The 12,546-nt window shown below is 37.6% G+C and overlaps 1 protein-coding gene across 3 annotated transcripts in view; it reads left to right on the top strand.

The window, feature by feature from the left end:
• NEK4 (NIMA related kinase 4) overlaps nucleotides 1-10,964 on the top strand; it is a 36,215-nt gene extending 25,251 nt beyond the window's left edge. For all 3 annotated transcript variants that reach the window (XM_059161139.1, XM_059161142.1, XM_059161141.1), the window contains exon 15: nucleotides 10,035-10,964. In XM_059161139.1, coding sequence (XP_059017122.1) covers nucleotides 10,035-10,127 — 93 coding nt within the window. In that variant the 3' untranslated portion in view covers nucleotides 10,128-10,964. The remainder of the gene's footprint in view (nucleotides 1-10,034) is intronic.
• The last annotated feature ends 1,582 nt before the right edge of the window (nucleotides 10,965-12,546 follow it).

The following is a 12,546-nucleotide window of genomic DNA, read 5'->3' as shown; positions in this document are numbered from 1 at the left end:
GCGTATTACCTTTTTAATAAAATTAAGACTTTTGATTCATGAATGTGAGGCAATTTTCCATTTATTTAGATCTTAAGTTTCTTTAAAACATGTTTTACAGTTTTCAGAGTGTAAGTTTTATACCCTGCTTATCAAATTTATTCCTGAGTATTTTATTCTTTTTGATGCTATTGGAATTTTTTTTTGATGCTATTGGAATTTTATATATTCATTTGGGATTGTTTCCTGAAAATGCATAGAAATAAATTTGATTTTGAAAATCTTCATCTTGTGTCCTGCAACCTTGCTAATCTTATTTACTGGGTTTAATATCCTCTTTTTTTTTTTTTTTTTTTTTAGAGTTTATTTATTTATTTGACAGAGAGAAATCACAAGGAGGCAGAGAGACAGGCAGAGAGAGAGTGAGGAGGAAGCAGGCTCCCTGCCGAGCAGAGAGCCTGATGCGGGACTCGATCCCAGAACCCTGAGATCATGACCTGAGCCAAAGGCAGTGGCCTAACCCACTGAGCCACCCAGGCGCCCTAATATCCTCTTTTTTTTTTTTTTTTTGTGGTGATGGACTCCTTGGAATTTTCTCTATATAATATCAAGTCATCTATGAAGAGAGTTAGTTTTACTTTCTAGTCTGGATACCTCTTACTTCTTTCCTTGCCTGTTGCCCTGGCTAGAAGCTCCAGTACAGTGTTGAGTGGACGTGGTGCAAGTGGACATCCTTTACTTTGTTTCTGATCTAAGAGGGAAAGCATCCAGTCTTTCACTATTAGTTGTCTGTGGGTTTTTATAGATACCCTTTATCAGCTTGAAGAAGTTTCCTTCTTTTTCTGGTTTGTTGAGTGTTTTTTTAAATCACAGAAAGCTATTGGGTTTGTCAGATGCTTTCTATTTTGATGATTATATGGCTTTTGTATTTAATTCTATTGACAGGGTGTGTTACCTTAATTGATTTTGGGATGTTAAACCATCCTTGCATTCCTGTGATAAACCTCCCTTGGTTATGTTGTATACTACTACTTGTATGACTTTGGAGTCATGTTTCTTATATTTTGTTGAAGATTCTTTTGTCTGTATTCTTATAAGATAATCTAGTTTTCTGTGATGTCTTTGGTTGTGTTATTGGGGTATAATGGGTTCATAGAATGAGTTGGGGAGTGTTCCCTGATCTTCTATGTTTTTTGGATGAGTTAGTGAATAAGTGGTTTTAATTCTTTAAATGTTTGATATAATTCACCAATGAAGGCATCTGGGCCTGGGCTTCTCTTTGTGGATAGTTTCTTGATTATGAATTTAGTGTCTTGTTATACTCAGATTGTCTAATCTTCTGTTTCTAATTTTGTGTCTTACTAAGAATTTGTCCATTTCTTAGTGTGTAATTATAATAGCAATCCCTTTAAATCTTTTTTATTTCTGTTAAGGTTGGTTATTTAGGAGTGTGCTGTTTAACTTCCACATATTTTTGTTTCCCCAATTTCATTCTGTTATTTATTTCTAATGCATTTTATTGTGGTTGGAGAACATACTAATTATTTTTATCCTTTTAAATTTATTGCACTTTGTTTTATGGTCTAGCATATGGTCTAACCTGGAAATTTTCCATATGTGCTTGAGAAGAATATTTATATTCAACTCAACTCTTGTTGTGGGGAGTATATTTTAGATGTCTGTTAGTTTTAATTCTTGTTTGTTTATAGTATTGACCAAATGGCTTATTTCCTTGTTGATGTTCTGCCTGGTTGTTTTTCCCATTACTGACAGAGGAGTCCTGTGTCTCCACGATGTCACTGATGTCTCCAACTACTGTTGAATTTCCTCCTTGATTTCTGTCAATTTTTGCTTTCTGTATTTTGGTGCTTTGATTAGGTATATATATGTATTTTTGATTAAGTATTATATATTTATAATTGTTATATCTTTCTGATGAATTGACTTTTATCGTAAGATTTTCTTCTTTATCTCTAGTAACATGTTTTTGTTTGAAAGTCTATTTTAGCTGATATTAGTATAGCCACTTAAGCTTTCTTTTTTTTTTTTTTTTCCACTTAAGCTTTCTTATGGTTGCTGATTGCATGGTTTATCTTTTTCTGTCCTTTTACTTTCAGTCTGTTTGTACCTTTGATCTGTTATGTGTTTCATGTAAATACTATGTATGGTTGGATCTTGTTTTCTTATACACCCCAACATTCTGCTTTTTGATCAGATTGTTTAATTCATTCACATTTAATGTTAATACTGATAGAGTTGGATTTATGTCTGCATTTTACTTTTTGTTTTATATGTGTCTCATTTTTTTGGTTCCTGTATCTCTACTTTACTGCTTTCTTTTGCATTTAGTGAAAATTTTCTAATGTAGCATTTTAAAATGCTAGGGTAGCATTTTAATTCCCTAAATAATATTTTTCCTGTATATTTTCCTTTCCTTTCTTTAGTGGTTGCTCTAAGGCTTATCATATACATCTTAAATTATCAGAATCAACTTCAGCTTTATACTCACTTAATTCCAGTAAGACATAGAAGTGTTATTCCTATTCCCTTTTTCCCTTTGTTGTGACATCATTTTATATATCATACATGCCATATTAATGTTACAAAACCAACACTGTCTTTCTATAATTATTTCTTTATATGATTTTATGTCTCTTGAAGTTGAAAGAGAGAGGAAAGTATGTGTTTGTAATTTTTTCTATAGTAACTTTGTTATTTATTAATTTTTGTGTCTCTTTGTTTATTCCTGTGGATTCAAGTTACCATCTGGAGTCATTTCCTTAGGCTAATACAGCTTTGCTGCAACTCAACTCATCTCTTTCATGGTGTTATTGGCAAATAGATTACATTTCTATATGTTAAAGGCTCAACAATAAATGATACATCCTTTTAAAAAATTGTTTTAAAAAATTAATCATTTTAAAACATTAAATTATTTAATTTGTGTTGTTATAAACTTGTTGCTTATTTAATTGTAGTAAAATGCACATAATTTCAGATTTACCACTTTAACCATTTTTAAGTGTTTGGTTCAATGGCATTAAGTATTACCATTGTAACAACATCACTATCTCTAATCTGAATTTATACCAGTTTATGTTCATGTTCAATAACATAAAAAACTCTGCTTCTTTAAAGCTCTGTACCCACCCTTTTCGGTTACTGATGTTACAAAATTACATCTTTATATATTGTGTGAATCCAAAACCATAACCTAGGGGCGCCTGGGTGGCTCAGTTGTTAAGCGTCTGCCTTTGGCTCAGGTCATGATCCCAGCGTCCTGAGATCAAGGCCCATATCAGGCTCCCTGCTTAGCGGGGAGCCTACTTCTCCCTCTTCAGCTCCCCCATACTTATGTTCCCTCTCTCGCTATCTTTGTCATAAATAAAATCTTAAAAAACAAAAACAAAAACATAAACTAGTAATTGGCCTTTTTAGTGCATTGGTCTCTTTAATTTTATAGGAAACAAAGTTACAATAGTGCTAACTTTGAGACACAATTTTTTGAATGTATCTCTCAATACATGTAGAAAACAAAAGTGGAATTACACACTGTTACATAATACTAACTTTGATAACTGCTCACATATCACCTTTACTGAGATCTTTGTTCATACAGCTTTGTGGTACTGTCTGGTATCCTTTCATTTCAACTTAACAGGATTCCCTGTAGTAGTTTTGTAGACTGGGTCTGGCAATAACAAATTCTTCATCTTTTGTTTATTTAGTAATATCTTAAGTTTTCGCTTACTTTTTCCCCTCGGTTTTATTGAGATATAATTGATATATGTCGGACTCCGGTAGGTTTTGCGGGCCGACAGGCACGAGGAGAGCGTCCGGGCCAGCCGGTAGCTCCCCTTGGGGCTGAGCGGGATGGCGAGTGTCGCGAGTCCAGGCGCATTAACGAACCACACCAGACTCGTGGGATCTGTCGAAGCAGGATCTCACTTTATTGAGCGGGGTTGCAGCTTATATTGGGTAGGGGATGGGAAATGAGGTCAGCGGGGAGAGAGCCTATGGGGTTTGGTTACGTAGTCAGTAACTGGGTAGGGTGTGTTGGGCGAGAGGAGGAAATATCAGAGATATGCGGAACCGAAACCGCCACGTTGTCGCCAATACTGCCACGGTGGCGCCTTTTCTAGCCGGAAGAGAAGGCAGGCCAGCGCCATCTTTGCTGTGCCCAACAGATATATAACATTGTTTAAGGTGTATAACCTAATGATTTTTATATTTATTGTGAAATGATTACTACAGTAAGTTTGGTTAACATCCATCACCTCTCATAGTTATAACATTTTTTTCTTGTGATGAGAACTTTTAAGATCTACTCTTAGCAACTTTCAAATGTATCATGAGTCAGCATGCTGTACAGTTAGTTACATTCCCCAGAGTTTATTTACCTCATAACTAAAGTTTGTACCTTTTGACCACCTTTACCCATTTCCATCACCACCCCAACCCCCACCTCTGGCAGCTACCAATCTGTTCTCTGTTCCGTCTTTTCAGAGTCTGCATAAGTGAGACCGTGCAGTACTTGTCTTTCTCTGTTTGACTTATTTCACTTAGAATAATGCCTTCAAGACCCATCTGTTTTTGGAAATGCCAGTATTTCTTTTTCTTGCTCACTTTTGAAGAACATTTTTGCCAGATAAAGGATACTTGGTTGACATTTTTTCTTCCTTCCTTCCTTCCTTCCTTCCTTCCTTTCTTTCTTTCACTTTGAAAATACTGCCCATTCGCCTTCTGGCCTCCAAAATTTCTGAGATTTCTGAGAGAAATCTGCTGGTAATCATATTGGAGATCCCTTATGTGTGAGGAGTTACCTCTTTCTTGCTGCTTTCAAGATTTTCCCTTTCTCTTCAGCTTTCAACAGCTTGATTATAATGTGTCTGGGTAGGAACTGTTAGTTTCAGCCTAGTTAAGAGTTCGTTGAGCTTCTTGGATGTTTATATTCATGTCTTTCTACAAACTTGGTGCATTTTGCCTATTACCTCAAATCTCTCTTTCTCTTTCTTCCCCTTTGGGACTCCCACTGTGCATATATAGTGGTCTCTTTAAATCCCCCATTAACTTGCTTCAGTTGAAGGGGGAAGGCTTTGTAACTGTATCAGTGAGGACTGCAACAATGTTTGGCAGCTTCTGTGTGTACACCTCTGAAGCAGCAGTCATCTGTCAGTACACAGATCCCCAGTATGTGGAGGCAAGGTTCTCATTGCCTTCTCTGGCCCCACAAGCTGTGTGCTGCCTGCTCCAGGAACATCTGCACAGCTGCCTGCCCTCCAGCTCCCCCACCCTCAGGACCTGAAATTAACCACAGTTTAACCTCCAAGCCTTACTCCAGAAACTGCAAGCCTTGAGTAGACTGCAGAGTTCCAAAATAGTTACATTAGGCATTCTGCAGCACAGTTTTTATCCATGTGAGATGTAGTCCTGGTCCTCCTCTGTCATCTTTCATATATATTGTCTTATATATTTACTTTTAAAATCAGTTCAGAGAAGGGGCACCTGGCTGGTTCATCAGAAGAGTGTGTGACTCTTGGTCTCAGGGTCGTGAGTTCAAACCCCACATTGGGTATAGAGATTACGTAAGTATTTTTTAAAAAATCATTTCAGTGAAGAAAGGAGAAACAATATGCATTTTTTATAATTTTTTTATTTTTTATAAACATATATTTTTATTCCCAGGGGTACAGGTCTGTGAATTGCCAGGTTTACACACTTCACAGCACTGACCATAGCACATACCCTCCCCAGTGTCCATAATCCCACCCCTCTTCACCCAACCCCCTTCCCCCTAGCAAACCTCAGTTTGTTTTGTGAGATTAAGAGTCACTTATGGTTTGTCTCCCTCCCAATCCCATCTTGTTTCATTTACTCTTCTCCTACCCCCTTAACCCCCCCATGTTGCATCTCCACTTCCTCATATCAGGGAGATCAGTGGAAATAGAGGGTATCATGCTTAGCGAAATAAGTCAAGGGGAGAAAGACAATTATTGTATGAAACAATATGCATTTATATTGGGTTTTATTTGCATAATTACTCTCAGGTATAATCTGAAACTGGCCCCTGTAGGAGGAGGGCAGGGAGAGAAGGAAGGAAGAGGCAAACACTCCAGATTGGTAGGTGGTAGTTCTAATAAGCAAGGGAACTCACATATGAGGCTTGGTGTAGGCAGCCACAAGATGAGTAGATCTCCACACCCACCTGCCAAATCTCAAAAGTTCATATATTATATATGTAGTATATATACATATGTTATATTAACTGGGTTCAATCACTTATGCTGTCCAGATGGTCTCAACACCACATCATAATCTGAAGGCTTTGTCCTTGGAGCATACTTTGGGAGTGAGGCAGGCAAATGGAATGCATATTCCAAGGACAGGAGGGGATAGGGAACCTCCAATTGCCAGAGTCAGGCTCACAGGTGAACCAGAGGTAACATCCTCTTCATAACCTCCTCCGAAAGCAGTGCTTTTTGTGTTTCCAAGTAAATTGAAGTTATTGCCTGGGTTCTTACTTTCAGCTTGATGAACTTCCTTTAGTAGTTTTATAAAGTGGTCTGCTAGCCACAGATTCTGTTTTTGTCTGGGAATGTCTTTGCTTCACCTTTATTTTTGAAAGGTAGTTTTTACTTACAATGGGATTCTTGTTTGACAGTTTTTTTCCTCGATTACTTTGAATATATTATCCCACTGCCCCTTACTCTCCTTTGTTTGTTAGCTGTTAATGCTATTACTTCTCCCATGTAAGTGGTGTCATTTTTCTCTTGCTTTCATGATTGTCTCTTTGTCTTTTGACACTTTTTTTTTTTAAAGATTTTATTTATTTATTTGACAGACAGAGGTCACACGTAGGCAGAGTGGCAGGCAGAGAGAGAGGAAGCAGGCTCCCTGCTGAGCAGAGAGCCTGATGTGGGGCAGGACCCTGGGATCTCAACCTGAGCTGAAGGCAGAGGCTTTAACCCACTGAGCCACCCAGGCGCCCCTTGACACTTACTTTCACGTGTCTGTGTGTGGATCTCTTATGTAGATTAATGTTTTTCAGTACATTTGGAAGTTGTCAGCTATTATTTCTCTAAATAATTTTTCTGCTCTTTTCTCTCTCATCCTTCTGATGGTCCCTTTACATTTGTAGTTGGTGTGTTTAATGATGTCCCACCTTTTTTTAAAACATTTTATTTATTTTAGAGAGCGTGAGCTGGGGTAGGAGCAGAGGGAGAGGGAGAGGGAGAGAAAAGCAGACTTCCACTGAGCATGGAGCCCAACATGGGCCTTGATCTCACAATCCAGAGATCATGACTTGAGCCGAAATCAAGAGTCCAACGCTTAACCCACTGAGCCAGCCGGGTGCCCCAATGATGTCCCACATTTCTTTTTTTTTTTTTTTTAAAGATTTTATTTATTTGTCAGAGAGAGAGAGGGAGAGAGAGCGAGCACAGGCAGACAGAATGGCAGACAGAGACAGAGGGAGAAGCAGGCTCCCTGCCGAGCAAGAAGCCCGATGTGGGACTCGATCCCAGGATGCTGGGATCATGACCTGAGCCGAAGGCAGCTGCTTAACCAACCGAGCCACCCAGGCGTCCCTGTCCCACATTTCTAAGACAATGTTCACTTTTCTTCATTTTTTCTCTCTGTTCCTTGGATTAAAAATCTTGGATTACATAATCTTTATTGATCTATCCCCAGCCCACTTAACTTTTCTTTCTGCCAGATTAAATATACTGCCGAGCCCCTCCGGTGAATTTTTCATTTGTTATTGTGCTTTTCCTCTCCAGAATTTCCATTTAGTTCTTCTTATAATTTCTCTATATCACTATTCTCAGTTTGATGTGACATTCCCCTCATACCTTCCTTTATTTCTTTAATTATGGTTTTCTTTAGTTCTCTGAATGGGTTTATAATGTCTTTGCCTATTAACTCTAGCATCTTATTACTCTGACAGGTAGTACCTTTCTTGCCTGCCTTCTTTCCCAGTGTATGTGTCGTACTCCTGAAAACTGGACATTTCAGAAAATATATTGTTATAAGTCTAGGTACTGGCCTCCCCAGGGAGGGGCGTTGCTATTATTATTTGCTTCTATAGTGATTGGCTGGATTTTGTAGTGATGTCTATTTTATCCCTTCTTCCTGTCCCCACAGTGTAAGTTTGATGCTGCTTCTTAGTTGGCGAGGCCTCGGTTGTATCCATAGCCACCTTAGAATGACAGTGGGTTTGGCAAAGCTCTTTGGACTCTCCTTTGCCCTTACTTCACTCAGCTGTTAAGGTTTCTTAGTTGCCAGTTTGATGGCTCTCTGTTTCCAACAGTGCCTTGGGCCATATATTGCTCCATAGACTGATCCAGCAAAATCTGGGCTCCTTTGAAGGGATGGTTCCCACGGTGAGTGTTTGAAATCTGTTTTGACTCTAGGGGGGCTCCTCCCAGCTTCCTGGTTGTCTCCATCAAAGTAGGTGGCCCACAGTTTAGCGTATGTAGCCGTGAATCTGTCAGTCTCTTCGTAGTTGCTGTTCACCACTACTTCCAGTTTTGGGGAGCACTTGAATTTCTCCACTCTGTTCTAAATGAGGTCAGTTCATTAAGGAAACGATTTGGTGCTGTTTTAGGTCTTCTCACCCCAGGCAAGATCCTGAGCATAGCTGGGAGTAAGGACAGTAGCATACTTGTATCTGAGTGCTACCCCTCCTTTAGAAGCTCCGTACGGGTGAGGGGCCTCTCATCTCCTCAGCATGCTTCACCCAGCATGGAGTCTTCACACTATGGTCTGGGGCAAAGGTGACTGGGGCCCCAGTATTTTCATCGGCCCTGCTCTCAAGGTACAGCCTCCATCTTATAAGTCCAACCTGGTGTACAGATTTCCACCTCTTGGCTGTACTTTCTCAAAACTTATCCTTGACAACAGATACTGGAGGCAGGATAAGATATGCTGAAGTTCTGCCGCTCCCAGGAAGATTGCCTTTGGACTAGGAGCTGCTGGAAAGGGAGCCCTGTGTTGCTGGCTTCCGCCTGGTTGTGGAGTTTTTGTCTCACTGAGATGGGACGGGGGAAGGAGGCAGTTGGGTCTTAGTTGAGATACCACCCACTCTCACTGCTCTTAGTAGCTTTTAGTAGATCTTTTTTTGGGGAAAAAGTGTCTTTATTTGGTATGTACGCTCTCAGGATGACTTCAAGAGACTTTAAATGGTAAGTTTTAAAAATGATTTTCACCTGGGGCACCTGACTCTTGGTTTTGGCTCAGGTCATGATCTCAGGGTTGTGAGATTGAGCCCTGTTGTCAAACTCAGCACACAGAAGGGAGTCTTCTTGAGATTCTCTCTCCCTCTCCCACATACTCTCTCTCTCAAAAAAAAAAAAAAATAATAAAAGTAACAATAATTTTCATCAGTTTCACTGAAGAGGGGTCTTCAGAGCTCCCCAGGCTATCATGCTAGATAGATTCAATTGGGATTACATTTTATGTTTGTTTTATCTCACTTAACTTGGGTCAGGACATTTTTGAAGACTATAGGCCATGTGTTTTATAAAATGTCCCTCAGTTTGGATTTGTTTGATGTTGCCTCATAAATAGATTCAGATTATGCATTTTCAGCAGGAATACCACAAAAGTGATATTGTGTGTGAGATGTGTGACATCGGTTTAACACATCAGGTGTTATTTTAGTTCCAGGCATATATTGAGTATCACATAGTATATTTTTTTGATTATTAGATTGAAATTTCTGTTGCTTGTATTTTTATGAATGCCTTTGCTGAATTATCTGTGGGATTTTGTTTTATTAATTCTAATATTGTTGTGTTTTACTAAGAGCTCTTTGTATTAATGATATTAATTTGGGGGGATGTATGTTGTAAATTTTCCCCAGTGTAGGACTATAGTTTTTGATAACTTGAAGCTTAAAAATTTTAAAGAAATTATAGTATTTTCCCATATGATTTCTACCTCTAGGGTCATACTTAGAAAAGCCCCCCCCCCCGCTTTATTTAAAGCTGTTCTTCTAAGATTACAGATGTTTTTTTCTACTACTTACTGATTTTCTTTTTATGTTCCCCAAATAGGCACGTTTGCAGGAGCACATGGGTGAAAAATATACAACTTACAGTGTGAAAGCTCGCCAGTTGAAATTTTTTGAAGAAAATGTGAATTTTTGAGAATTTAATCTGCCAGAACTAAAGACCTATTTTTAAAGGTTTTTGGCTTAAACAGAAACCTGTAATAATGGCTGGAGGCCATTCTCTTTTGGAATGAAGCAATGTCACAAAGAAAGAGAAAACCTTTGGCTATTTTACTCTCTTGATGAGGGAAGTCTATTACAAGATGTCTGGTTACTGTTTACTGAGCCTCAAACCACCAACTTTATATTTAGAACTTTATTTTTTTAAGGTACTAATTAGCTTGATTATAGGGCCATAAAATTAGATTGGAAGTTTTGTATTGTACTATTGTGATAAATGCATAGAAGTAAGTATGTTATAGTGATACTAATTGTCATTGTTAATAATTTCAGGTAGTAGTTGATAAATTATTTTTTTTAAAGTCAACTCATGATTGTGGGAGTAGATTTTGAATATGAATATGAAGTTGTACCTACTATTTGAGCAATGGAATTCCTTTTTTATATATTGATGGATGTTTAGCCTTTTATTTTCATTTAATACGAACTTCATTTACATTATATAAGAATTGAAACTAAGAAATATTTTGGCTTTGTCAATCACTGTTTTTGTATACTGGTCTTTTTTTAAGAGTAATATTTTCATTGGCGAAAACATTTGCTAAAACACTAATTCCCTTTCCAGTTAAGCAATTTGTAAGTGAGATCCAACTCCTTTTGGTTATGTTGGGACATATTTATCTCCTGAAGTTTTGTCTTCTTGTACATCAAATTATTTGTTGTCTTTAAATGTATGACTATATATCACATATTTTATTAGTTGTTTAATAAGGGGTAACTCCCATGTGGGAAATAAATTGTTTTTATAAAAGTCTTGATTAGTAAGTTTTCACTTCTATATTCAAGGGTCTTTAAAAATACCAGAAATGTTTTCACTTTTTATAATTAAAAATGTTACCTGACCTTTTTTGAAAATTACACATAAAATACTCTAATGAAATGTTCCCTTTCCAGTCATTGAACAAGACTTTTTAGTTTTACTGTATGCCAGGAGCTGTGGATATAGTGGTGAGTAAAACACAATACTTCCCACTCTCACAGTGCTCATGGTCTGGTTTCTGAGACCTCTTAGCTTGACTTTGAAGGGTTTGTTAGAACTCAAAGGTAAAGCCACCTAGTCTTAGTCCCATTTTGGAGGTAAATCTTTGGCAAACTGGATCTTCCCTGAACTATTCACCATTTCTTGAATGTTTTATGAATCTACATCTTTCTGGAGAAATATCAGTTTTACTTAAGTTTTCTCACTTGTGGCCATAATGTACATATTATTTTCTTAGAATTTAAAAATTCTCCCCCCATATGTTATTATTCCTATTCTGTATATTTTTATTTTGCTTAACCATTCAGTTTTCATCCCAATATATTTGAGTATTCTGTGGTTTTTCTGTCTTCAGTGCTTAATCATTTTTAATCTTATTATCATTATAAAACACCTTTAAGAGCATGCATTTTCTTCTCAATATATCTTTGGCCACCTTTCAGACTTTGATATTATTTTGACATTAATTTTTAAATAGTCAGTAATTCTTGTCTTGATTTTCTCTTTAAGAAGTGTTCCTTAGGGATGCCTGGGTGGCTCAGTCAGTTAACCGTCTGCCTTTGGTTCAGGTTATGATCCTGGGGTCCCCGACAGAGTTCTGCATTGGGCTCCTTGCTCAGTAGGAGCCTGCTTCTCCCTTTGCCTGTAGCTCCCCATTCTTATGTGTGCTAACAAATAAATAAATCTTAAAGAAAAAAAAAGTACTGTTCCTTTACTTCCATATACAAACGTTCCCTATCTAAAAGTAGAGCATTCCTATGAAACCTTTGGTAAGTTGAAACAGTGAAAAGCAAAGAGTATTCCCCATTTTCTGAAAGTTCATGACATGCTACTTTGCTTTTACGCAAGACCTTCAGTAATACCTGTTTTTGCTAACTGAAAGAAATTTAAAGAGCATTTTCGCTTTAAAAAAAAAAAGCCATCACTATAGAAGTCTAAGACTTTTGTAAAAGTGAAGTGGCATGAAACGAAGCTTTCGGAAAGCAGGGTATACCTGTATTTTGAAAGCCAAGAAAATGTAATCTCCTTGTTCCAACTGCATTGCAGTGTTACTGAATATGATCTGCCCAACTTTAATTTCTTGGAATTGTTTTCCCTGTCACTCAGTAGATGATCCATTATTGTAACGACCCTATAGGCATTTAATACAGGTGAATTCTGTTATGCACAGACAGAATCACTTGCCTTTATATATTATTCAAATCTATAAGACCTGACCAATAGAATATTGTAATGATGGAAATGTTCTCTATCTGCATCGTGATAAGGTAGCCAGTGGTCATATATGGCTTTTAAGCTCTCAAAATGTGGCTAGTTTGAGGAGCTCAGTCTTTTAGTTTTAAATAGACACATAGGA

The sequence above is a fragment of the Mustela lutreola genome, chromosome 2, assembly GCF_030435805.1.
Source record: "Mustela lutreola isolate mMusLut2 chromosome 2, mMusLut2.pri, whole genome shotgun sequence".
In the NCBI taxonomy this organism is placed as follows: Eukaryota; Metazoa; Chordata; class Mammalia; order Carnivora; family Mustelidae; genus Mustela; species Mustela lutreola.
This window is presented reverse-complemented; position numbering and strand designations above follow the sequence as displayed.